This window comes from Sus scrofa, chromosome 12, assembly GCF_054392235.1.
Source record: "Sus scrofa isolate SSC_HxYL_T2T_F1_AM1 chromosome 12, Sscrofa_HxYL_maternal_Yorkshire_Landrace_v2.0, whole genome shotgun sequence".
Lineage (NCBI taxonomy): Eukaryota > Metazoa > Chordata > Mammalia > Artiodactyla > Suidae > Sus > Sus scrofa.
This window is the reverse complement of record NC_139394.1, coordinates 42379341-42404049: the sequence shown is the minus strand read 5'-3', so window position 1 is coordinate 42404049 and position 24709 is coordinate 42379341. Positions and strand designations below refer to the sequence as shown.

Below are 24709 nucleotides of genomic sequence, written 5' to 3'. Positions count from 1 at the left end.
CTGCAAGCTGGACAGGCAAATAATGGGCTCCAACTTGCTTGTGCTCAGAACCCAGCAGATGACCGGAGCTGCAGTTCAGACCTACCTCCTAGAGAAAACTCGAGTGGCCTGCCAGGCCTCCAGCGAGAGGAACTTCCACATCTTCTATCAGGTCTGTACCAGGGTCCCACAGCCACCCGGATGCAGGGCAGAGATGGGTCTGTGCCTCTAAACCTTCCCCTCCCCCGTCGTATCACACCTGCCTCTTCGCCTGGCTTTCAGCAATGCCACTTATCCCTGCAAATTTTCTGTAATGCTTCTGCCACACGCTGCACCTTGCCTCCTGGGGTGGTTTTGGCGCGGGGATATGCTTGCCTTCTCCATCAGATCAGGGCCCTGCAGCTGGGACTGTCTCCAGTGGAAACTGTCCACCTCAGATGGAGAGCTGTCCTCGAATGGCAACTGTCTCCTCCAGCATAACAAGGACTGCCCTAGACTCTGCCCCCGCACCAGCCTGGGGGTCTCCCGAGGCCTGAGTAGTATTCTCCTTGCTCTCCCATTGGGGCCGGAGGCTTCCCAGACGGGATTGTGCTTGCTTCCTCAGACTGCAGGCCTCCATCGGTGGATTATTTTTGCATCAGGTTGGAGACCCCCCAAAACTGTGTGTTGCTGTTTTTGCCCCCCTTCCTGCTCTGAACTTACCACGGAGACCTCTCAGCCTTGTGATGTCACTGCCATTTCTCTCTGCTCTCATCCCAGCCCCAGGCTTATGTAGGCCTGGGCTTCTTGGCATCTGGCTCAGCCACCTGTCCCCCCTCCCCCCCCACACACAGATCTGCAAAGGAGCCAGTGCAGACGAGAGGCTCCAATGGCACCTCCCCGAGGGAGCCACCTTCTCCTGGCTGCCCAACCCAGAGAGGACCTTGGAAGGTGGGGAGCCTTACCCAGCACCCTGGGTGGGTCCCTCAGGGCCTGCCTCCCTCACCCCTCATCATCCCTGCTGACCTCTGGTCCTGACACTGGGCTGTGACTCGGATTCCTTTTCAGAAGATTGTTTCGAGGTGACCAGGGAGGCCATGCTTCATTTGGGCATCGATGCCCCCACCCAGAACAACATCTTTCAGGTCAGAGGAAAAGCCACACCTCTTGCACATGGTAGTGGTGATGGGCAGCCCCTTTTATAGGGCCCTTCTCGCAACTCGTGAGTCTCCTTTCCTGGGGATCTAGGACTTTAGGCCCCGCTTTCCAGTTTCCAAGGAGTTAGTCACCCCTCTGTGCAGTCGAGCCTAGAGACAGGGTGGCAGGGTGGACAGTGGCATGGAGGACAGTGGCAGGGCACTGTGCTGTGGAATACACCAGCACAGTGACCCACAGAGGGCACAGGGCAAAGTGCCTGGGTCAGTCATTACTCCAGTAATTGGAATAGAGAAGCAGTACTGCCACCTGTTTGTCTAATGTGTTAACAATTTTAAATCTTGTTCACACTTCTTAGCTCACTTGGTTTATTCAACAGTCCCACGGGTGTGGAGATTATTCCCATTTTATGATTGAGAAAATCAGGGACCTGCCCACAGCCAGACAGCACTAAGTGGGGCAGATGGAGTTTGGACAAGACGTAGTAATTCTGACTTGCCCTCCTCTTCCCCCTCCCCTTGGGACACGGTGCTGACCCAGGCGAGCCGGCCCCGCTCAGCCCCACCAGCAGCCTCTCTTCTCCCATCTGCCCTGAGCAGTGGGAAGGGAGCCCTAGGACTGGCTGGCAGCAGAGACAGGGATGCTGCTGCAGGGGGGTGGCGGTACAGTGGAAAGTGTCCACTTTGCAGCCTCCAGATGGGGGCTGCTCAGGCGGTAGAGGGGGGTCACAGGTACCGCCAGCCAAGAGCTAGGCGAGGGGACAGCACATGGGACAAGCCCAAGAGAAGTGGGCGACCCCAGGAGTACAGACAGGAGTGCTTACTTAGGGGTGGCATGACCCTCTGCCCATCAGGCACAGCAGTCTTCTCCTGAGGTGAACTGTGGCCTGAGAGTGGGTCGCATGTGGATACAGCCTGAGACCAGACAGGGGTGGTGGCGGAGGCCCTGCTCTCCTGTTAGCAGGTCCAAGGGTTTCCAGGTTGCTGGACCTGGAAGTGCCCTTTCTGCAACCCCTCGTGGCTCACTCGTGTGGATCATTGTTTGCAGAACCCGAGAACACAGATCTTCCCTAGGCTGGGCTGTCAGAAGGCCAACAGTGCCGAAGAAGGGCCAAGAGAGCCAGAGCCAGGCCCCACTGGCCACACAGGAGGCCCAGTCCACAAAGAACAGAAGCAGCATTCCCATGCAGTCTGCTCCTGGAGAGGGGGAGGCAGAGGGGCAGACTCTGGGTGACCTGGCAGCGGAAGGATCTGAAGTCAGACTGCCTAGGTTCTCATACTGCTTTCTTTTTTTTTGTTTGTTTGTCTTTTTGCCATTTCTTGGGCCGTTCCCATGGCATATGGAGGTTCCCAGGCTAGGGGTCTAATCGGAGCTGTAGCCACCGGCCTACGCCAGAGCCCCAGCAACGCGGGATCCTAGCCCGTCTGCGACCTACACCACAGCTCATGGCAACGCCGGATCGTTAACCCACTGAGCAAGGGCAGGAACTGAACCCGCAACCTCATGGTTCCTAGTCAGATTCGTTAACCACTGCGCCACGATGGGAACTCCTCATCCTGCTTTCTGCTTTACCAAGTGTGTGCCTCAGGCTTGTGATTTAACCTCTCCCTGTCTCATATCTGTCATGGGTATCACCATAGCAATGCCTCGTTTGTTTTTTTTTTTTTAATACAGGGATTTTATTTATTTATTATTATTATTATTTTTTTTTTTTTTTGTCTTTTTACTATTTCTTGGGCCGCTCCCGCAGCATATGGAGGTTCCCAGGCTAGGGGTCTAATCGGAGCTGTAGCCACCGGCCTACGCCAGAGCCCCAGCAATGCGGGATCCGAGCCGCATCTGCAACCTACACCACAGGTCTCAGCAACGCTGGATCCTTAACCCACTGAGCAAGGGCAGGGGTCGAACCCGCAACCTCATGGTTCCTAGTCGGATTTGTTAACCACTGCGCCACGACAGGAACTCCTCTCATTTGTTGTTGAAAAGATTATGAGAGGAGTTCCCGCTGTGGCACAATGGGATCGGTGGTGTCTCTGCAGCACCAGGATGCATGTTCGATCCCCTGGCCTGATACAGTGGGTTAAGGATCTGGTGTTGCCTCAGCTGTGGCATAGTTCGCAACTGCTCCGTATGCCTTGGGGCAGCCAAACACGGGGCAGGGGAATAAAACACAAGATGCTTTGGAATTCCCGTCGTGGGGCAGTGGTTAACGAATCTGACCAAGAACCATGAGGTTGCAGGTTCGATTCCTCTCAGTGGGTTATGGATCCGGCGTTGCCGTGAGCTTTGGTGTAGGTTGCAGACACGGCTTGGATCCTGCATTGCTGTGGCTCTGGCATAGGCCGGTGGCTATGGCTCCAATTAGAACCCTAGCCTGGGAACCTCCGTATGCCGCAGGAGCAGCCCTAGAAAAGGCAAAAAGACCAAAAAAAAAGGAAAAAAATGCTGCATGTAACTTGTCTGGCCAAGTCGTGGAGAGCTGCTGTTAATTATTTTGTTATGGCTGTATTCAGCAGGAGGGAGACCCTTTCCAGGCTGGGCTCCACATAGTAAGGAGGTCCCACTTCCTGTCCTCTCCTGCCCCCTCAGGCCCTAGCTGGACTCCTGCACCTCGGCAACATCCAGTTCGCTGACTCCAGGGACGAAGCCCAGCCCTGCCAGCTGATGGACAGTGCTAAGTGTGAGGGCCTGTGGCGGGTGGGGGCTGCACCTCAGGCTCTGGTCACACACCCATGAAGCAAGGCAGGCCCTGCCCAGAAAAGAGCCAACATTTGGTGGGATTGGGGGAGGGAGGCTAGAGGGTGAAATTTAGAATCAGTGCCCTTGAAGCCACCCGCTGGATAAGTTACTCCTCACCCCATCTCTGCTGAGACAGCGTCGTCCACATCTTGCAGATGAAAAAATGAGAATTGGGGGGTTTATAAAGTAGTTTATCCCCCACGTGGCAGTGTGGACTGGGACATAGACATCCTGAGTTGAAGTCCTGCCTTGGCCTTGGGCGACTCTCCTCACCCACCAGCCCTGTGGTTCTACTGTGGTGACTTTGAGGTGCCTTGTGTAAAGGGCTGTTTGGATGGAGGGGGTTTGTGCCTTCCAGGCTCTGCCAGGACATCTGCCTCGCTGCTGCGGCTTCCAGAAGACCTTCTGCTAGAGACACTGCAGATTCGAACCATCAGGGCAGGCAGGCAGCAGCAGGTGTTCCAGAAGCCCTGCTCCCGGGCTGAGTGTGACACCCGCAGAGACTGTCTGGCCAAACTGGTCTATGCAAGGTGAGTGCTCTGGGCCCTGCCTTCCTCCCAAGTCCCCCCATCTGGAGTTGGACGACACCTCAGGCAGTATGACGCGTGAGGATTGCCAGATAAAGCATGGGTTCCTCTCTGCTCCCAGATGTTTGGGGACAACAGGGAGTGGCTCCTGGTCTTTCCCCGAGCAAGGCCCTTAGCCTTGATTCCAGAGTACTCTGTTTGGGAGGGTTGCCACTCCTGGCATACATTCAGCGCATTATTAAAGTACTGCCTTGACCTTGGCAATAGGTGAGGAACGCCTGCCTGGCTCTTGGCTGGTGAGGCAGGCCCCAGAGTTGATGTGGAGCCCTCCTGGGTCCAGCCGTAGACCCATGGGGGACTAGGCTCCTCTGCTCTGTGTGCCCCTGAACCCAGGGAGTTGGGTAGACAGTGGTGGAGCCACAGCTTCGCCCACAGTCTTGAGCAACACTTCGCAGCAAGTGGCGCCCAGAACGGGGAAGGCAGAGGTCCTGGCCTTTTTCCGGTGGTTTTTCAGGCATCTCCACTCTCTGGCCATGTGGTTAGGGGTGGTGTCTCACCCTGGGTCCTGAGACCCTTCAGGGTGCCATTGAGGGTGTCTGAGGGCCCAGAATCCTGAAGTTGTGGGACAGAGCACGTGTGTGTACATGTGCTTATAGGAACTCGTGCACCTGAGGAGAGGGTCCCCCTGCTTTCATGACCTTCTCAAAGAGCTGAGAGCCTGAAGCATTGCTGAGAGAGTTAGATCCTCTGAATAAAAATGGCCCAGGACATCCGGGCCTGGTCTGAGCCCAGTTCAGCAGAAGACTCAGTTTCTATCCCCTTGAAGCTAATTTCAGGTCAGCATTTCAGGCCAAAGTTTTGTTTTGTTTGTTTTTTGTTTTGTCTTTTTGCTATTTCTTGAGCCGCTCCTGCGGCATATGGAGGTTCCCAGGCTAGGGGTCCAATCGGAGCTGTAGCCACCGGCCTACACCAGAGCCCCAGCAACGCGGGATCCCAGCCGCGTCTGCAACCTACACCACAGCTCACGGCAACGCCGGATCGTTAACCCACTGAGCAAGGCCAGGGACTGAACCCGCAACCTCATGGTTCCTAGTCAGATTCGTCAACCACTGCGCCCCAACGGGAACTCCCAGGCCAAAGATTTTTAAACCCTTTGTGTCAAGTCACTGCACAGTGAGCAGATAAAGTGTGGCAGTCACAGATAGTGAGCCTCTAGTCAGAACATTTTACACACAACAAACAGGTTGTCGTATCACTGAGTCACTCATTTTAAGGAAGAAATCCCTTACGTAGTGTCAGCTGAGTCACCACTTTGTACAGCAGCCATCCCGTCTTCTCAGGGGCAGTGGTTCCAGAGTGCAGGAGGCCATGGTCAGCCTCGGATGGACGCGGGACCCATCTGTGCAGGACTGGTAGGGGGATGTGCTGGGGCCTTGAGCTCAGGGCTTCACAGGCCGAGTTCTGCGGGGCAGTGCGGTGAACTCCGTTCTTGGCAAATCCCACCCAGGCCTACCCTTCAGCCCCTCTCATCAGGAACCAGCTGCATATCAGGCCGTGACTGAGGCAGACGCACTCCCTGTCTATCCCCAGAGTCTATAGCAGACCTTGGAGATGTTGTGGGTTTGGTTCCAGACTCGCAACAAAGCAAGTCACATGAATGTTTTGGTTTCCCAGCGCATAGAAAAGTTATATTGAAGTTCCTGTTGTGGCTCAGCAGGTTAAGAACCCGACTAGAATCCAACTCGATACTAGGATTCTATCCCTGGCCTCACTCAGTGGGTTAAGGATTTGGCATTGCTGCAAGCTGTGGTGTAGGTTGGTTCTAGCGTTGCTATGGCTGTGGTGTAGCCTGGCAGCTGCAGCTCTGATTTGACCCCTAGCCCGGAAGCTTCCATATGCCCCACTGTGGCCCCACAGTTTGTAAAAAAAAAAAGCACAGTATCTGAGAAGCCCAGTAAAACGAGATGTGCTACACTTGGTCCTGTGCTCAGTCTTGACAAGATGACAAGCCAGTCTCTGTGCCTGGGATCCTGCATAGCCACAGCCTGCATTTATAGGAGGTGGAGACAGGCTGGGCGGGAAACTACAGAAGAGGGCTTAGCTCTTGACCTCAGGCCCTCTGAGGTGTGGCACCCAGGCTGGAAAGGCAGTTCTGCCACCCCTCAGGCTCAGCCGGACCCCTCTCACCGGACCCCGCTCTTCCCCACCCCAACAGGCTGTTTGACTGGCTGGTGTCGGTGATCAACAGCAGCATCTGTGCAGACCCCGACTCCTGGACCACTTTCATAGGTAACAGGGCTCACCCTCTGGGAGCCTCTTCCAGAAAAAGGACGGAGAGGAGTTCCTGCTGTGGTGTGGGGGCCGGGTGGGGGATGATCTGGTTTGTTTCTGCAGTGGCTCAGGTTTGATCCCTGGCCCAGCACAGTGGGTTAAGGATCCGGTGTTGCTGCAGCTGGGGTTTAAGTCAGAGCTACAGTTTGGATTAGATCTCTGGCCCAGGACTTCTGTGGGTGCGGCATGCATGCCTAAACAGACAAATATATGTATCTTTGTAAATTATATATATATATATATATATATATATATTTGTAAAGTATATATATAATATATAAAGTTATATATATTTGTAAAGTGTATATACATATAATATATAAAGTTATATATATTTGTAAATTATATGTAACATATATTTGTGAATTATATATATTATATATATATTTGTAAATTATAAATATATATATGTAAATTTAAAAACAAAAGGACAGGAGGGCCCAAACAGAGAGGCAGAGCCCTGAGTCGGCTCCTTTCCCTGCCCTGCACCATCTCCTCCCTGCCACCAGTGTGTGGGTGACGTCTCTGCTCTCTGACTGTCCTCAGCTCTCCAGGCTCAAATAGCACCCGGGCCACAAGGGCCCCCTCTTTCCTTGGAGGCCCAGCTCTGGACTCAGGAGAGTAGTGGGGGTAGTGACAGGGCTAGATGAGAAGGGACGTGGGGACGGGATACCATCGCTAGGACCTGCGTGGGATGATCACGTGGGGAGGAGGTAAAGCACAGAGGCGGCGGCAAAGTGCTCACAGGATGCTGAGGTTTAGGTACCACCTGAGCGGCGGAGACCCAGGCCGTCCAAACTGGGTGGGACGCAGAACGTTCCCTGGGGCCTCTTTCCTTCATGCTCATTCGGCCTTTTCCTGCTCTGGCCTTTTCCTGCTCTGAGTTCCGAGGGGGCGTGAAGTGATGGGAACCACCCTGGGGCGCTCTGCCCACTGCCGCCTCCCCAGCAGCCCCTCAGCCCCCACCCCACAGGGTCTCCCCTTCCTGCCAGGCTTGCTGGATGTGTACGGGTTTGAGTCGTTTCCCAACAACAGTCTGGAACAGTTGTGTATCAACTACGCCAATGAGAAGCTGCAGCAGCACTTCGTGGCTCACTACCTCAGGGCTCAGCAGGTGAGGCTGGGCCGGCCCTGCGTCCTTTCTCGGCGTCTGACCAGCCGGCTTTGGTTCCTTCTTTGATGCCACCTGGAACATGCTGCGGTGCTGAGGCCAGTCTTGGGGTGGGCCTCAGACCACAGCTGCCCTCTGCCAGCCCACCCCACCTCTGCCCCTAGGAGGAGTACGCGGCTGAGGGCCTGCAGTGGTCATTTGTCAACTACCAGGACAACCAGACCTGTTTGGATCTCATTGAGGGGAGCCCCATCAGCATCTGCTCCCTCATGAACGAGGTGGGAGGCTTGCTCGGCGGCTGCACGGAGGGCTTTTCTGGGAACTTGAAGACCGTCCTGTACCCCCTCTGTGCCCCTTTCTTTCCATCTGCATAATGTTTTGCTAGTTCTATAGCCCTTCTTTCTCAGGGTCACCATGGGACAGCTCTGCTCCCACAGGGTCCCCGGGGTGGGGACCGTGAGGGGTGTGAGCCCCGCTCACTGTGGCTGACGGCCCATCCCATCCCGGCCCACACAGGAATGCCGCCTCAATCGGCCAAGCAGCGCAGCCCAGCTCCAGACACGCATCGAGAGCGCCCTGGCGGGCAGCCCCTGCCTAGGCCACGACAAGCTCAGCCAGGAGCCCAGCTTCATTGTGGTGCATTACGCAGGGCCTGTGCGGTACCACACCGCGGGCCTGGTGGAGAAGAACAAGGTGAGGGCTGGGCTGTGGCCTGTGGGCACTTGAGTGAAACAAGATGCTGCGTCATTGCTGCGTTTATTTGGAAGCTTCTCTCGAGCCCCCTCTCCCTCCTGAATATCCTCTCGGGCCCATCTGTCTGAGATCTCTGCTATTCAGGCATGACCTGACCAGAAATGACACTCATGTCTCAGTGGGACTTCTGCTTCTAGGCCTCCAGTGGACCAGCTTGGGTCTCTTGGGACTCAGGCCCTGCTCTTCTGGGGCCTGGGTGAGCCGGGCTGGCCACCCGTGGACAGCCGTGGGTAGCACTTCACCTGCCCTCACCTGCAGTTCTTGTCCTTTCCCCCATAGGACCCCGTTCCCCCGGAGCTGACCAGGCTCCTGCAGCAATCCCAGGACCCCCTGCTCAAGGTGCTGTTTCCTCCTGACCCTGAAGAGAAGTCCCAGGAGGAGCCCTCTGGCCAGAGCAGGACCCCAGTGTTGACCGTGGTGTCCAAGTTCAAGGTGAGTCCAGTGGCGCTGACACAACATACTCAGTTCGCTCATCCATCTCCAGTGCTTGCCAAGCACCTCCCGGAATCGGTGCTGTGCTGGGGTGCACTGGTGAGCCAGGCAGACGAGGTCCCGGTCTACGGGGCTCATAGCCCCATGTGGAAGACAGAGGCAGGATACTGACAGATGGACCCGGGGGGTAGTTGGCGTGATGGGAAGCCTAGGGGCCTGAGGGCGGCAATGGGGCCCTCAACCCCTGCTGAGAGGGTGATCATGGAAGCGCAGTAGTTACCTAAACCTCTGTGACTGGCCCGCTCCCAGCTCCCTAGCTTCCTGCTCAGACTGTCCTCAGCCCAGAGCAGACTTGTCCCCTCCTCCAGCAGCCTATCCTTCCTGCTGTCTCTCAGCCCTGGCGCGTTCTGCTCCACCACCCTGGGTGCTCCTGCCCCTCAGCTCCACACTCACTCCCACCCTCCCTGCCACTTGTCTTCATGTATTCCTTCCAACCACAGCCTTATCACCTCCCTGAGGAGGCACAGGGGAGCCCAGGTTTGGTCAGCACTTTCCTGCCCAGCCTCAGACACAGCACTGACAGGCCCATCCCATGTCCAAGGCCCAATAGGCTCTGAGCTGTGAGATGGCGCCATGTCATAGCCCTGGCACAACTTCAGCATACAGGACAGGCCTAGTCACAACAACTGTCACCCAAAGGAACGGCAGGAGGTTCTGAGGTGGCTCTCTTCTGGGAAGATTGCTCTGGTGAAGGGGGTGGGGAGGGGGGTGGAGGCTGAGTCCAGATGCAGGAAGACCAGCCAAGTGGAGAGTCACAGTCAGGAAGGGTCCCTGGAGGGCAGAGGTGAGCAGAAGGAGGTCAGGAGTACGCTGTGGGCACGCCCACTGAGAACCGGCAGTCACCCAGGGTGGGTGGGTGTCCTGGTCTCGGGCTGGGAGGTCTGTAGAGGTGTCACTAGCCAGGGCCCAGCAAAGCCCTCAGACAGCCTGGCCCACGGTCTCTCCCCTCTGTAGGCCTCCCTGGAGCAGCTTCTGCAGGTCCTGCATAGCACCACGCCCCACTACATCCGCTGCATCAAGCCCAACAGCCAGGGCCAGGCACAGATGTTCCACCCGGAGGAGGTGATTCACATGGGCCCAGGGCTACTTCGTGGGGAGTCCCATCTAGCCCAGGCCCTGGAGAGGGGAGGGACAGGACATCTGCTCCAAATGGAATGACTTTAGGGAGGGTTTATCTCCCCAGTCATGTACGGTTGTGTGGTCTGTGCACTGCACAGTGGCCCAACCCGAGGAGGTGAGTAGGGGCTCCAGTGCATCTTGCGATCTGCTCACCAAGCCACATGCCCTCCCATGAGACTGAAGCTGCCCAGAGGAATTGGGTATCTTGTGCTTAGCTGAAAGCCTGCACCATCGTACAGACCAGGCACAGTACGGCTATTTCTGAGTGCAGGTATAGTTTCTAAAATTTGCACAAACACATTGTGGCCAGCCAGCTGCCCTTTGACCTTTGCAGGGGTGTGGTTGATCTGAGGTATATATATAAAACCTCCCCTGCCCCTCAGCTGTGACTCACTCTGTTGCCTGCAGAATATAAAATAAGTAAAAAATAGAAATTGGATTGGGCTGCTTTGTGAGCAAAGATGGGAGTGGTGAGACAGCCAGGATCAGCACTCGTCTCAGCTGCACTTGAAGCCAGGCTTCAGATAAACGCACCTGGGACAGGAGATTTTTCTCAAGGTCTCTTCATTTCTCACTGCCCCAAAGAATGTCCCCCGATCAGGAGAGCCTGCAGGTCCAGGCCACCAGGGCCACAGGAGTGGCATTTGGGGCCTGCTGGCCCTGGGCTGCAGGCACCCCCCGTCTCCCCACCCCTGCAGGTCCTGAGCCAGCTGGAGGCCTGCGGCCTCGTGGAGACCATCCACATCAGCGCTGCCGGCTTCCCCATCCGGTAAGTGGGCCGGTCCATCGGGCGTAGGGACAGGGCCAATGCCAGGGTGGACATGGGTCAGACGAGAGCCTGCCCAGCCCACAGCAGGGTGTGGAGATGGAGGGAAGCCAGGCTGAGCTCTAGGGCTGCGTTCCCTTTCTGTGACCACTGTGTGAAGGCACCACTTCCAGTGCAATCAGTGAATGAGGAGGGCGAGTCTTGCCGTCTTGGGGTGTACATGGCTGTAGAAACAAGAACAAGAGGTGTCGGGTTAATTGGTGCTGGAGAGAAGAGAGACCGACGGGGAAGGGGTCAGGGCTGGTCAGGGAGGCCCTTGAGCAGCGCAGGCCTAGGGAAGTGAAGCCGAGGGCCGGCCTGGCATCCAAGCCCCGGAACAGCGACCGCAAGGCTCCAAGGTTAGGACCTGAGAGATGCTTAAGTGAAGAGCACAGTGAACTGGGCCGGGGGGCAGTGCCAGGCCTGTAGGCCACGTCGAGACAGCAGTTGTCCTGAGGCCATGGGAGCCACTGGATGTCATGAGCAGCGTGCTGTGTGGAGGCCGGCTGCAGGGTCAGGAGAGAAGGGAGATGAGTGGGAGGCTGTTGCAGGTATAACAGGTGAGAGGGTGGCCCAGTGAAAAATGGAGAGGAGTGGGTAAGTTGGAGTATGACTTGCAGTTGAAATCAGACTGTGGATTGGTGACCATGGGGTACAGGGCAGGGCAGCAGCCGACTCCAGGCTGCCCTCAGAGGCCAGTGGATGACTCTAGACAGTTCCCCAACAGGGGACGGTCTCCCAAGTTGGGGGGGCGGGTCCGTCGTGAAATGGAGGGGCCCGGGAGGGTCTGTCCTCAGCGAGTTCTAACACCATGAGCAAGAAGCAGTTACAGGGGATGGGGAAGAGGCTTGAGGCCATTCCCTGAGGAAGTCACGTGTTTAGAGAGTGTGCGGATGACAGAAACCAGCAACAGCTTGGGAGGAGCCGAGGGTGATGGAGGAGCCAGGACGGCGGGTGGCGTCCTGGAGGCTGAGAGCAGGCGAGCTGTATGGGAAGGGAGTCAGCCAGGCACCTGCTGCCCAGAGGCCACTTAAGAGTTCTGACCCCTGGGTCCGGTGGCACGGTGTTTGCTGATGGCTGTGCCGAGAGCCACACTAGTGTGGAGATGGGGACAGAGGCCCGGCTCAGGAAGAGGAAGTACGGCTGTTCAGAGAGGTGTTGCCGTGAGGGGGAGCAGAGCCATCAGGAGGGAGACGTGCCAAGCAGGGCGGAGTGACCCGCTTCTCTGAGGAGAGGCCTTTGAGCCCCTTTGAAAGGCAGCAGGCTCCATCCAATTCCCCTCCTAAAAGAGCAAGACTCGGGAGCTCCGAGGGTTAAGGATGCAGCATCGCTGCTGTGGTGCAGGTTCGATCCCTATCCCAGGAACTTTCATGTGCTGTGGGCGCAGCCATAAAAAAAAAAGGCAGGATTCTGTCTGGGTAGGACCAAGGCTGCAGACTCAGTGTAAAGTGGTCTCCACTGGCTTCCCACCCAAGGTCCCTAGTTATGTCATCCCTTCATCGGGCAGAGTCAGGGTAGCACCTCATGGGGGCAGCATTGAGCAGATTAAACGGAGTAACTCCTGGTTCACAGCTGAAGTCACCCCATCTCTCCATCCCCCTGCTTTGGCTTCTAGGGTCTCTCACCGGAACTTCGTGGAGCGGTATGAGTTACTGAGGCGGCTCCGTCCTGGCACAGCCCCCAGCCAGTCTGCAGATGAAGGGCGCTCAGGTGAGGGCCACCATTGCCAGTCATTTGTTCACCCAGTGTCCTAAGCACCTACCTGGGCCATTTCAGGGCGACGGGCTGGGCTTCAGAGATGAAAAAGTACAGCTGCACTGTCACAGCTCTTGGTTCAGTGGGGGAAACATACTAAAAGAAGACAATTCAGCCTGCTGTCACTTTCAGTCTTTAGTCTGTTTCGGTGGGAACGTGGAGAGGCAGACTTAGGAACAGAATGCTGTGGGTGGTGCTGGAGAGGTATGAAGCGGGAAGGCTTCCTGGAGGAGGTGCTGTCTGAGGCTAGATGGGATTAGCCAGGTGAAGGGCATTCCGCAGGCAGGAGACAGCCCTGTGTGTGGAGTTCCAGGCTGTTCAGTGTTGCTGGCTCGGTAGGGCAGAGATCAGTGGGAGGTGAGGCTGAGGGGCAGGTGGGGCCCAGTCACAGAAGCTGAATTTTATCCTCCAAGCAAATGGAGGCACTTTGGGGGAGGAAAGGAGTGAGGTGAGTGTTCTGCTTTCCGGAGGCCGGGGGTGGGGGTGTGGGTGGTGGCAGCTTGAGATGTGGGCACAGCCAGGAGAGGTTGGGAAGAGACTGGTCAGATTTGGCAGGTGTTGGCGTAGCTGGAGAGGGAGAGGAAAGCGGGGAAATTGCCTGGCCTGGCTGGTGGAGGCATCTTCAAGGCACTCGGCAGGCTGTAGTGTCAGGAGAAAGGTCTGGTCTCTTGGGGCTTGTCACGTGTGGCATCACTGAGGCTGTAGGAGTGGCTGAGGCCCAGCACAGGTGGAGCCTTACCCCAGGGCCCAGGGGACCAGGGACAGTTCTGCTTTGTTTCCCCTCTTGGGCAGTTTCCTCACTTTCCTTTCGCCCTTTCTTCCCACCTCTCTCTTGCTCCCTCTCCATGGTGCATTCTCCTGCTCTGTCTCTTGCCCAAAGCCCCGGGGCCCCTGGTTGATCTTGCTGCTGTTTCTCGTCTGCGGCGTCTCCTTGGGCGGCCTCTGTCCCCAGAAAGGCACTGGGCAGCTAAAGGTGGTCAGAGCCTCAGGTAATCCTCCCTGTACAGGAGAGCGGGAGGGCAGACAGGGGACCCGCTGGGCCCCCGGGGCACTGGTTTTTGTTTCTTTTCCCATCGGGGGCGGGGAGGGCTCGGGCAGAGGGAGTGGCCCGGCTGTCCTGTCTGCCCCTCAGCATGATTGGGGCCTTGGAAACGAATGCTGGCTGAGCAGCCCGGGAGTTCAGGCACCAAGTAAGTGCTCTTTGTCACCCTGCCCAAGGGGACCACAGGAGTGGAGGCGGCAGGCCAGTCCCGGGTACAGCCTCAAGTGGGACTCCAAGATTCCTCAGAACAGCCAGGGGCTGAGGGGCAAGAGCAGGCCCTCTGGCCTCCTGGAAAAAAGGAAGGAGGCAGAAAGGATTAGAGGCGAGAACAGTAGGAAAGAAGCCTATGGAATGTTGTTAGGGAGACCAGACCTGATTCTCAAGTCCACAGCAGTGTGTCGATGAAGCACTGACGGGAGCGCTGTCTCCCTCCCCCAGAACGGTCTCCACGCGCCGAGCAGGCCACGCTGCAAGCCCTCTTCCAGGACATCCTCCACACTCTGCCAGCCCTGGCTCAGGCAGCGGCCACACCAGGTGACCGAGCCGAGGCCACGCCTGCCCCGGTGCACTGCGGCAGGACCAAGGTGTTCATGACCGACTCCACGGTAAGCTGGTTTTGGGAGAGAGGCGCCTCCGCAGCACAGGGGCAGGGCCCTCCTCGGGGCAGGGGAGGAGAGGCTGAGGACCTCAGTGGATGCCCCTTCTCTCAGCTGGAGCTTCTGGAACGCGGGCGTGCCCAGGTGCTGGAGCAGTGCGCCCGCTGCATCCAGGGCGGCTGGAGGCGACACCAGCGCCGCAAGCAGGAGAGACAGAGGCAGGCTGCTGTGCTCATCCAGGCAGGTAGGAGAGGTGGGCCTAGATGCAGCCACTGTCAGCAACTGCACAGGCCCCCCTGTGGTCCCTCTTTCGTTTGAAATCCTGCTCCTTGAGTCTTCCAGACCTAGCTGTGTCCCAGCCTCAAGCCATTAAGAGCAGGTCCCTATGGTGCACTGGGATTCCAATTCCCTGTCCAGCTCACCCAGAGCCTCTCCAGTTCAGTGCAGACCAGGTCATACCACATCTCAGGGTGGCCGGTAGGTAGTAGAGGCTCAAAAATCCCTTTTGATCCGATCCTCCTTTCCCAGTCCTAGATAGCTGCTCATGCCATCTTTTTATCCCTTTATGACAAGCAGTGTTACTACCAGGCTTGTTATGAGTTTAAGGAGAAGGTAAAAACCATCAAGCAAGGAGGCAATGTTATAAGCTGACATGGCTTCTCATTTTGAAAAATAAATGCTAGTAATAGGAGTTCCCAGAAGTTCATTGTGGCTCAGCAGTAACAAACTCAACTAGTATCCATGAGGTTGCGGCTTTGATCCCTGGCCTTGCTCAGTGGGTTAAGGATCCTCCATTGCCACAGCTGTGGCGTAGGTTCCCTGGGCACTGCCCCAGACTGAGCCCAAGGTGGGAGGTGCCCCATGGTAGCTGCCCCTTAGACGTGTAGGTGTCTGTGTCTGGGCAGCCTGAGCGGGGTTTTTCAGAGCCAGACTTGCTTCGCGTGTTGACGTGGTACTTTACGTGGTGCACAGGCAGCCATCGTCCATGCTTTCACAGCAGCCCTGGTGGCGCTGCAGCCTGCTTCCCGAGAGCTCTAACCAACATCTTACTCCATTTCTGGTTTTTGGACAAAACCCTTAGCCATCCGTTCCTGGTTGACTCGGAAGCACATCCAGAGGCTGCACGCAGCTGCCACGGTCATCAAGCGCGCGTGGCAGAAGTGGAGGGTGAGTGTGGACTCCTGAAGTCTGCGGGATGGGTGGCCTCGTTTGTGACGTGGGCATGACACCACCACCTGCACTGCAGGATGGGATGACATGGGCAGAGTGGCACAGGCAACTTGGGAATATGCTAAAAAACCATGGAACTGTACGGCACATCAGTTAGATCTCAATAAGGCAATTTTTTTAGGCTACTGTGTGCTTTTATTTGCCAACATAACTACAGTGGCTGGCAAACTTTTTTGATCTAAAAAATACATTTTATATCACAGCCCAGTAAACACACATATATAAAACATGGCTACACATAGAAAAGTCAAACAAAAGTTTTGCCCGAAATGTCTACCCAGGGTGTTCTTTTTAAGCAGTGTTAGGTTTACAACAAAATTGACAGCAAGGTACAGAAATTCACCATACACCCCCTCCCTGCATAGACAAAGCTATTATCAACATCATTGATGTTGGTCCTTTTTGTTCTTTTTTTAAACCAAGGATGAACTACATGGACACATAATCACCAAAGCCCACAGCTCACCTTAGGGCTCACTTTAATGAAGTGAGGAGCGTTGCACATTCTGTGAGTTGCAACCTATTTGTTTTTTTCCTCCTCAGAGAGAGAGAGAGGATCGAAGCCTTTGCCTCTATAAGACCACTCGTGGCCCAGAAAGGCTCTCAGTGGCAAACTCCCCCACCAAAAGCTGCAGCTTTTCTTCTAATTTCCTGGTCCTGCCCACCAGTCATGTGTTGGTGTTTGTTCACAAGAAGGCCACAAGTTTTGTGCCTTTTGTCATATGAACCCAGATGTCCTGTTGTTGGCTGTGTTGTAAGCAGACGAGCCATTTCAGGCCCCTGCTCTAAGCACACTCCAAAGGCTCTTTTTTAAGCAGCCTCTGTAAGGCCTAAGCACGGCTGCCTTGGGCATAAAGTTGTGCCATATCAAGTCAGGTGCCCTTCAGTTCACCTTGTTGAGCCGAATTATTAAAGAGACTTTTAGTTTGTGTTTTCCATTAAGAGAGCTGATAAATCAAAACCTAAATAGTGGTATTCTCTTTTTAAGATCAGAATGGCCTTCCTTGCTTCTAAAGAACTGGATGGTGTGGAAGAAAAACACTCATCTCAAGCTCCCCGTTCCCCGAGTTCCCTCTCACTGCCCCAGGCACAGAGCAGGCTCCCAGGAGGAGCAACTCGACTCTGGCCCCTGGGCCTGGTCCTGGCCAACGCGGCTGTGGGAGTCCGTGGCTTTCAGAGGAAACTGGTGGTCTTCGCCTGCCTCCAGCTCCCCGTGGGCGCCCCCAGCAGCTATACCATCCAGACAGCACAAGACCAAGCCGGGGTCATGTCCATCCGGGCACTGCCTCAGGTAGGCTGGGTTATGGGATAGCAGTCCTGCTGTGACAGCTCCAGTTCCCTCATGTCCCACCCGAGGACAGGAGGCAAAGCCCAGGAGTCACAGCAGGAATAGAACTGAGGCTGGGACAAGAGCCTCCTAACCTTGCTGGGGAACCAGAAGCCTGCACGTCCCAAGTGGCTAAAGCTTGGACTGTTCCCATCCTTAGTGAAAGGACTGTGACAAAGTGCAATCTAAAAGCCACCTCTAAGTGTTCTAGCATCTCCTCTGAATCTCCTTTAAATTAGTCTTGCTGTCAGAAAATTAGGGTCATGATAACAGTTTTTTCCCTTCCATTGTCACTGGATTTGTCACCACATTTTCCTCAAGTTGTAATCCTTGGCTTGTTTATCCTGTTCCAGCTGAGGAAATGACAGGCACATGAGTCAGTGGTCCAAGTGCTCCAACTTAGGATATTATGGGCAGCCAGGGAGAGAGCCAGCCAGCACAGAATAGGGCCTTTTGGAAGTATTAAGTGACATTGATGAAGCAGAAGGAAGGAAACACTGAATTTCCTGCCAGAGGAATTCCTATAGGACATAATCTGGATGAAATCTCCAGAAAACACACAGGCCGCTGGAGCCTAAACTGCAGAGTAACTCTGTGGTCCTCCAGCCTTTAGCAGGCCTGAGAACGTGACAGGCAACACTTCCCAGTAGGGGAGCGCTCCCTCCTTTGTGTCTCACACTGAATGGATATGAAATTTTACATTTTAATACTGCCTCTGTCTTTGCTACTGTCTTAGAATAAGAAAAAAAACATTGCTTAACTCAGCCCTGCTCCTGCCTTGACTCTCACACCCGCAGTACCAAAGGTGTCCCCACCTCCCTGCATTTCTAGCGCGTGCTCTGGGAGGTGGTCCTTTGGCCCAGGTACTTCTGAGAGCTGGGGCTGAGCTGCATCTCTCTCCCCAGGGCTCAATAAGATTTCGCTGCAGAAAGTCTCCACTGCGCTACGCTGACATCTGCCCCCAGCCTTCACCTGACAGTGTCACTGGCTTTAATCAGATCCTGCTGGAAAGACACAAGCTGGGCCACGTGTGATCCATCCTCACCGGGCTGGGCCATCCTCTGGGCCTTTGTCTCCACACCGCCTTCTCCTGCCAGCTGCCTTGCCAGAGACATTTAATCAGCACACGGCTGCCAAGTGACTCCCACAGCGACTCTGAGCACACGTGGGAGAGCGATGGCTCCAGCCTGCAGCCCAGGCCAGGACTCTGACCTACGCCTCAAGCCCTGACAGTTGTCAGGGTTGGTAGGTACCAAAGCAGATCCTTCACAGATCCGACTCAGTGGTGCTGGCCCTCACTACAGTGGGCACCCTCACTACAGTGGGTACCCCATGCCTCAAACCCCACTTGAAATCAGCTCTAAAATGTTGGCTGGGGGAAATTGGGCATTTTAGTTCCTTTAAAAGGAACAGAACCTTACTATTTAAATATTTGTTGATTTATTTAATATAATTTCAAACAACTAGATTAGGAATCAAGAACGCTGAGCAATGCAATGTACCATAGAACCACCCCATCCTAATTTCATTTAGAAACACTAAGAAAGTTCTAACTCAAATGGGTGTGAAACTTGATATCATTTATGTAACTGTACCAAAAATAAAACATGTAAAAACAACCATCTGAATGTCAAGCCCTCTCTCCATAAAGGGTTTGCCACCTTGAGTCCCTTCATCCGCCGGGCCCCAGCCCTGGGCAGCAGAGGGAAGGATGCGCAGGACCTACCCGTTGGCCGCTCTGCGTCCTGGGAAGCACCGACCCGGCTGAGGGCTCTGCACAAGCTGGCCTCCTGGGAGGAGCAGGCAGCACAGCACAATAATCCCCCTTAAGAGTCCTCATGCTGGGATGGTTCCACGATCCTTAAACAGCAGTCAGCAAACTCCACAAACAAGGGCTCCTGCATGCAGGCTCTCATGAGCTTTGCCTTGTTGTCCGCCTGATCGAGGTCGACCATCAGCTGTCTAAGGTGTGGATTGAGCAGTAAGCTTCTCAGTGCTGCAGATTCCCCTTAAAAATTAACAGGGAAAGAGAGCCAAGCTGAGTGCAAAGGGCAACAGGCAGAGATAGCTGAGAGCTCAGTGTTTCCAATGGTATAAATACCAAGGATATTGTATCCTCTTACCCTTCTTAGACCCACAAATTAACCCGGTACTTCACCTAAGGTGAGATCAGATTATCAGATGATTTCCAAATTAAACTTAATGCCATTACAACTAAGAAAAATCATTTTACCAGCACAATACAAAGAACAGCAGCAAGTTAGCATGTTTCCTCTCTACAGGGATGAAGGTTCTCACTGACAAGGACAGGTAAACCAAATACTCCAAATGACATTTAAGAAGTGTTTGCTCCAGCGTGAAGCAGGATCAGTCGCAGTGAACTGGCACTAACATGTACATGGTGCTTTACAATTAACAAAACTGTTCACACCCACCCCCAGCTCAGTTCCTACCTCAGTCTGACTGATCACTCCCATGGGACTGGGTGCTTTGAGATGGAAAGAAGGAAAATAACACCACCCTTAGGAATTACAATGACCCATTACTGATACATACAACAGAAATGCAGTCCTGCAGTCGTGGCTCAGTGGTTAACGAATCCGACTAGGAACCATGAGGTTTCGGGTTCGATCCCTGCCCTTGCTCAGTGGGTTAAGGATCCGGTGTTACAGTGAGCTGTGGTGTAGGCTGCAGACACGGCTCGGATCCTGTGTTGCTGTGTCTGTGGTGTAGGCCAGCGGCTGCAGCTCTGATTCAACCCCTAGCCTGGGAACCTCCACATGCCGTGGGAGCAGCCCAAGAAATGGCAAAAAAAAAAAAAAAAGGAATGCAGTCCTGCAGAAATGCTGGGCACTTACACCATGTCTGCCCGAAAAATCAAACCCTGGGATGACCAAGGCTGCATGAACTCCTGCACTGTGAAGATGGGAATAAATGCAGGTCCCTGAATGGTGTCCGAGAGGCCAACTGCCACACACACAGAGTGGTATATTCCAGGGCCTGACGAGAACTGACACATGCCGAGTTCTGTGAGTGAGGCAAAGGTCCAGGAAGGTTTAGCTGAGCAAGGGAAACTTGAAGCAAGCCTTGAAGAAGGAGCAGAATTTTGCCAGCCCCAAAGCCAGGTCAAGAGAAGGCCAGGTATTCAGCATCAGGCGGCTGGAGGCAGGGCTCTGCACGCCACACTTCAGTGTTTCAGAGCTTTAAAAACTCATTCTATTCAAGATCAAGTAAACAAGCACAGCACAGACTTACCTAAATTCTTTAAATTCTCCAAAGAAACTCTGTCCTCTTCCTCATCACTATTGAGAAAATCAGCCACAGAGTCATCGTCATCATCTGAGGAATGACACAATCCACTGCTTAGGACTGAAAAGGAAACCCAGGCGCCCAATTTTAACCACTCCTCCGCGAGAAAACAAATGTGTGTGCACACGTGCAATAGGGACACGGATGTGCAAGTACGTTCAGACAAACATAACCTCCTCTCTGCACTCTGTGGCTGTACCAACCCTCCTCTTTTAGGAAAGCCAGGAACTGATGAGTTTAACAAACACATCCTCGTGCTCACATGCTTATTCCATGTGTTCCCCTGTGGCCTCTGAGCTTAGAACCTTATTTTTCAATTCTTATCACCCTACTTCCCCTCACTGGGGCTCCAGCCCTGTCCTGGGCCAAAAAAAAAAAAAAAAAAAACCTAGGTGCTCTGTAAAAACCTGCTGACACAATTCCTGGGTTTTCAGCATGGGCAGAAATTTCTGAACCCAAGGAGATTTGTCAAAGGACAGAAATGGGCCATCCCCTGGCTGTGAATGTTCAGTACCTCTTTGGTATCGAACCCAAGGTAGCGCCCCACCTGGGCCTCGCTCAGATGAACTGACAGCCCCAACCAGGCCCAGGGAGGGAGGAGGCTCCTGCCAACAGGGTCCACCGGTCACCCAAGTCACAGCTGTGGATGGCCCTTCTCCCCTCTGCCTCCTGCCCGCATTTTCTGCAGGCCTCTCTATAGTGTCACCAGTGCTGCCCCGTGCCCACCCCTGGTGCTCAGGGCTGAGGAAGCTGCTGCTACCTAATGAGGTATTTCTTGATTGACTCCTGGTCCCGGCCCATCTCCTTTCCCCTTTCTTTCCAACATATTCTCTGAAACCTTTTCTAGGTTTGTTTGTTTGGATGCAATAAACCCACCTTTGTTTTCCACAGGCTCTTTAGTTTTTGTAGTAAGAGCTGATCTTATTTTTTTCTCAACAGGACGAGTTTCAGGGTTGCAGTGCTCTGAAAAACACACATTTCGGGTGCACATCAGCTCCACCTGAGTGCCAGGGCTGCAGCCCACCCCAGCAAGGCAGCATCTAGGGTGGAAGCCTAAGTATGAGTAAGGGGTGGGGGTGGGATGGGTGGAGAGGATGAGAGAGAGGCAATCAAGGGGCACTAGAAGCCTGGGCCTGGCAGGAGGGCTGAGGAAGCAGGCCTCCTGCACCCCTAGGGCCTGGCCTCATCCTCCCTTTGTGCCCCACCTAATCACAGAGCTTTCACCACAATTTCAATTCAGAGGCACACTGACTTCAATTAGCATCACACTAGGTTCTCAGGGGTCTTACATAACAAATTTGCATATATCACATGCCACTAGGAATACACAGATGAAAGTCATCAGGCCCACCTTAGAGGGGGTTTAGTCTCACAGATGACAGAGATATGGACAAAATAAGGAAAGTCTGATCCAAGTCACCTGAGAGCGTGCAGCGATATAAGAGGGGAAGGTGCTGCCAGGTGGAGAGAGCATCCCGGGCAGAAGGAAAGGTTCACCGTTGGATCTGACCCTTCAAAGAGCAGAGACAGGCACAGGGAGATGGTGATGAGCAACTGGCAGCTACTGGGCAGGGCGGGCCTGGCAGATTGCTGGGGCACGAGAGGAGGAAGCTGAGCAAAAGAATGCCACACACAGGTCTTTCTTCTCCAGACCGGTGTCTCTCGGCAAGGACACTACTGTATTCAGGATGGAAAGGTCTTTAATCAGGTGGAATAACCTCACACCACAGGCTGCTTAATGTGAGTCAACACCAATCACTAGAAGTACCACCATCCCCTCCGCAGCTACTGGGAGGAAAAAACATGGTGACCGCCTGTCTCCCTAGAGCAAGCAATACCCAGGTTAAGAACCACTGCCAAAGACCTAAATAGACACTGCTCCAAAGAAGACACACAGATGGCCAACAGGCACGTGAAAAGATGCTCAACATCGCGAATTTTTAGAGAAATGCAAATCAAAACTACAATGAGATATCAGCTCACACTGGTCAGAATGACCATCAAAAACTCCACAAACAGTAAATGTTGGACAGGGTGTGGAGAAAAGGAATCCCTTTTTTTTTTTTTTTTAGGGCCGCACCTGTGGCAAATGGAAATTCCCAGGCTAGGGGATGAATGAGCTACAGCTGCTGGCCTACGCCACAGCCACAGCCACAAGCCACGCCAGATCTGAGCCACGTCTGCGACCTACACCACAGCTCACAGCAACGCACTGAGCAAGGCTAGGGATCAAACCCTCATCCTCATGGATACTAATTGGGTTCGTTTCCACTGCGCCACAGTGGGAACTCCCCTCTTATTAATGTTGGTAGGAATGTAAACTGGTTCAATATGAAGATTCCTTAAAAAACTAAAAATTGAGTTACCATATGATCCAGCAATCCTACTCCCGGGCATAAATATGGAAAAGACAAAAACTCAAATTTGAAAAGCGACACGCACAGCAATGTTCACAGCCACATTATTACAATAGCCAAGCCAATGTTCATAAATACACGAATGGATAAAGACTATGTGATGTATAGATATGTGTGTGTGTGTACACACACAGAGGAATATTATTCAACCATAAAAGAATGAAATATTGCAGCAACATGGATGGACTGAGAGATTATCATACTAAATGAAGTCGGTCACAGAAAGACAAATATGTAGACTCTAAAAAATATTTGTCACTCATATGTAGACTCTAAAAAAAATGATACAACTGAAGTTATTTACAAAACAGAAAGAGACAGACATAGAAAACAAACTTGGGAGTTACCAAAGGGAAAAGGTGGTGGTTGGGGAGAATAAATTAGTAATTTGGGATTAAAAGAAACATACTACTATATATAAGACAGATGAACAACCATATATATATATATGCGTGTGTATGTGTGTGTGTGTATATATATATATACATGTCATAGGCAACGATAGTCATCTCGTAATGACCTATAATGCAGAAGAACTGAAGAAGCGTATTTTTTTTCACATATACATTTATGTATGTATAACAATTACTTTGCTGTACATTTATTTATGTATGTATGTATGTATGGAGGGTCCCAGCCTAGGGGTTGAATTGGAGCTACAGCTGCCGGCCTATGCCACAGCCACAGCAACACAGGATCCAAGCCGCGTCTGCAACCTACACTACAGCTCATGGCAACACCAGATCCTTAACCCACTGAACAAGGCCAGGGATCGAACCTGCAACCTCATGGTTCCTAGTCAGATTCATTTTCGCTGTGCCACGACAGGAACTCCACATTGTACATTTAAAACACTGTAAATCAACTATACTTCAATTTTTTTAAAAAAAGAACCACTGCCAGAAACACAGGAGTTTTCTCCAAAGGAGTGAACTGCTGAAATGTGCATTTCAGAAAAATTACCCAGGAAGCAGCCAGACCACAGATTTAAGAGCTCCTGATTGCCCTGTGTTCTTGGAGGAGCCTCACTGGGCTCCTGGACCAGAGGGGAGCATTCCAGACCCAGCCAGCCCCTCAACTGTATTTCAGCAAAGCAATTCTTCTTTCCTATCTTCAGCTGAAAGGTTCGTTTTGAAAATGCTCCAGAGATATTAGGGTTAAAAAAACAAAGCAGGGATGGGGAGGGGAAGGGTGGTGTCCGAAACACACAGCTGTAAACCAGAGACTGGAGGGGATGAAGCTAGGGGCAAATCACCAATGAGGAAGTTTTAACAGAAAAGTCACCGAGAAAGAGATCGTGGGAAAGGGTTCCCGAGGACTGAGAAGAGGCGCCGGATTGAAGAGATTTAAAATGTATACTTGATAACACTGAAGCCAAAAATATTGCTCCTTATTGTAAACTGGTCTACTTCAACGATTCTATCAAGATATTATTTACACGAAAGAAAATGTCATTAACCTTAGCCAGCTTCTGATAAACGGTGCGGAGCTGCGTCAGAACCCTAAGCTAGGACATACTTTTGTGGCAAAAGCAGTCTACTATTTTTAAAAGAGGATGGTACGGAGAAGGAAAGTCAGGGCAGAGGAAAGGATTTTGACTGCTCAAAATTTGAAGAGGCATTCACAGGCAGAGGTATACCCCGCCCCGGGGCGGGGTCTCCCAGGTTCGAGAGTTGCGAGTCCGGGAATGGGGCCCCGGGAGCCCAAGTCCCCGAGACAGCTGCGGAACGTGGAGGCGGCCACACACGAGGGAGCGGGGCGCTTACCTTTGTGCTTCCGGAAACAGGTCACGGAACAGCTGTGAAAACAAAGCAACAGGCCACGTTAGCCCTGAAGGCCGCGCGGATCCTCCTCCGCCCGCAGCCGGTCCCCCAGGCTCATGACCCTCGGAACTCACTAGGGCACACGGCAGATGGGGCAACGGTACTTAGGCTTCTCCAAACAGATAACGCAGACAGCGGTTCTGCAATTGAGCGACGCCATGGTCTCTCCCGGAATCCTCTCCTTTCGCGGCGCGCCGGCTTCTCGCGCGGTCCCAAGTCC

General features: G+C 53.6%; 2 protein-coding genes and 1 non-coding gene across 45 annotated transcripts in view; 1 reads left to right on the top strand and 2 right to left on the bottom strand.

The window, feature by feature from the left end:
• The window catches only part of MYO19 (myosin XIX), a 53233-nt gene extending 34674 nt beyond the window's left edge, over window positions 1-18559 (top strand). For 11 of the 29 annotated variants that reach the window (XM_021067311.2, XM_084985072.1, XM_021067309.2 and 8 more), the window contains exons 9-26: window positions 49-151; window positions 813-909; window positions 1027-1103; window positions 3703-3793; window positions 4211-4382; window positions 6595-6668; window positions 7703-7824; window positions 7986-8099; window positions 8338-8514; window positions 8854-9006; window positions 10021-10128; window positions 10884-10954; window positions 12606-12700; window positions 14226-14392; window positions 14498-14627; window positions 15465-15550; window positions 16602-16904; window positions 17846-18559. In XM_021067311.2, the coding sequence (XP_020922970.1) occupies window positions 49-151; window positions 813-909; window positions 1027-1103; window positions 3703-3793; window positions 4211-4382; window positions 6595-6668; window positions 7703-7824; window positions 7986-8099; window positions 8338-8514; window positions 8854-9006; window positions 10021-10128; window positions 10884-10954; window positions 12606-12700; window positions 14226-14392; window positions 14498-14627; window positions 15465-15550; window positions 16602-16904; window positions 17846-17974 (2269 nt within the window). In that variant the 3' untranslated portion in view covers window positions 17975-18559. Of the gene's footprint in view, window positions 1-48; window positions 152-812; window positions 910-1026; window positions 1104-3702; window positions 3794-4210; window positions 4383-6594; window positions 6669-7702; window positions 7825-7985; window positions 8100-8337; window positions 8515-8853; window positions 9007-10020; window positions 10129-10883; window positions 10955-12605; window positions 12701-13625; window positions 13735-14225; window positions 14393-14497; window positions 14628-15355; window positions 15551-16601; window positions 16905-17845 lie in introns of all 29 variants that reach the window. The other 18 variants (XR_014821326.1, XR_014821327.1, XR_014821325.1 and 15 more) reach the window with 7 other exon arrangements.
• Window positions 10733-24695, bottom strand: ZNHIT3 (zinc finger HIT-type containing 3). Of its 15 annotated transcripts, none has more exons than XR_014821349.1 (8): window positions 24564-24695; window positions 24433-24464; window positions 21126-21212; window positions 20196-20279; window positions 18667-18948; window positions 14160-15690; window positions 12753-14075; window positions 10733-11175 (listed from the first exon to the last, which is right to left on the bottom strand). XR_014821349.1 is itself a non-coding variant. In XM_005669019.4 (5 exons), exons 1-5 carry the CDS (start codon window positions 24647-24649, stop codon window positions 18767-18769), a joined length of 501 nt encoding a protein of 166 aa, XP_005669076.3. In that variant the 5' UTR covers window positions 24650-24695; the 3' UTR covers window positions 15726-18766. The 15 variants fall into 15 exon arrangements, 2 of the variants coding, with proteins under 2 accessions (XP_005669076.3, XP_003131748.3); XR_014821348.1 differs by having other exon boundaries at window positions 14160-15623; XR_014821350.1 differs by having other exon boundaries at window positions 14160-15618.
• On the bottom strand, window positions 16284-16411 carry LOC146398228 (small nucleolar RNA SNORA11). The gene has a single exon (XR_014822187.1). It is a non-coding gene; the product is annotated as a small nucleolar RNA SNORA11 (small nucleolar RNA).
• Window positions 24696-24709: the final 14 nt, after the last annotated feature.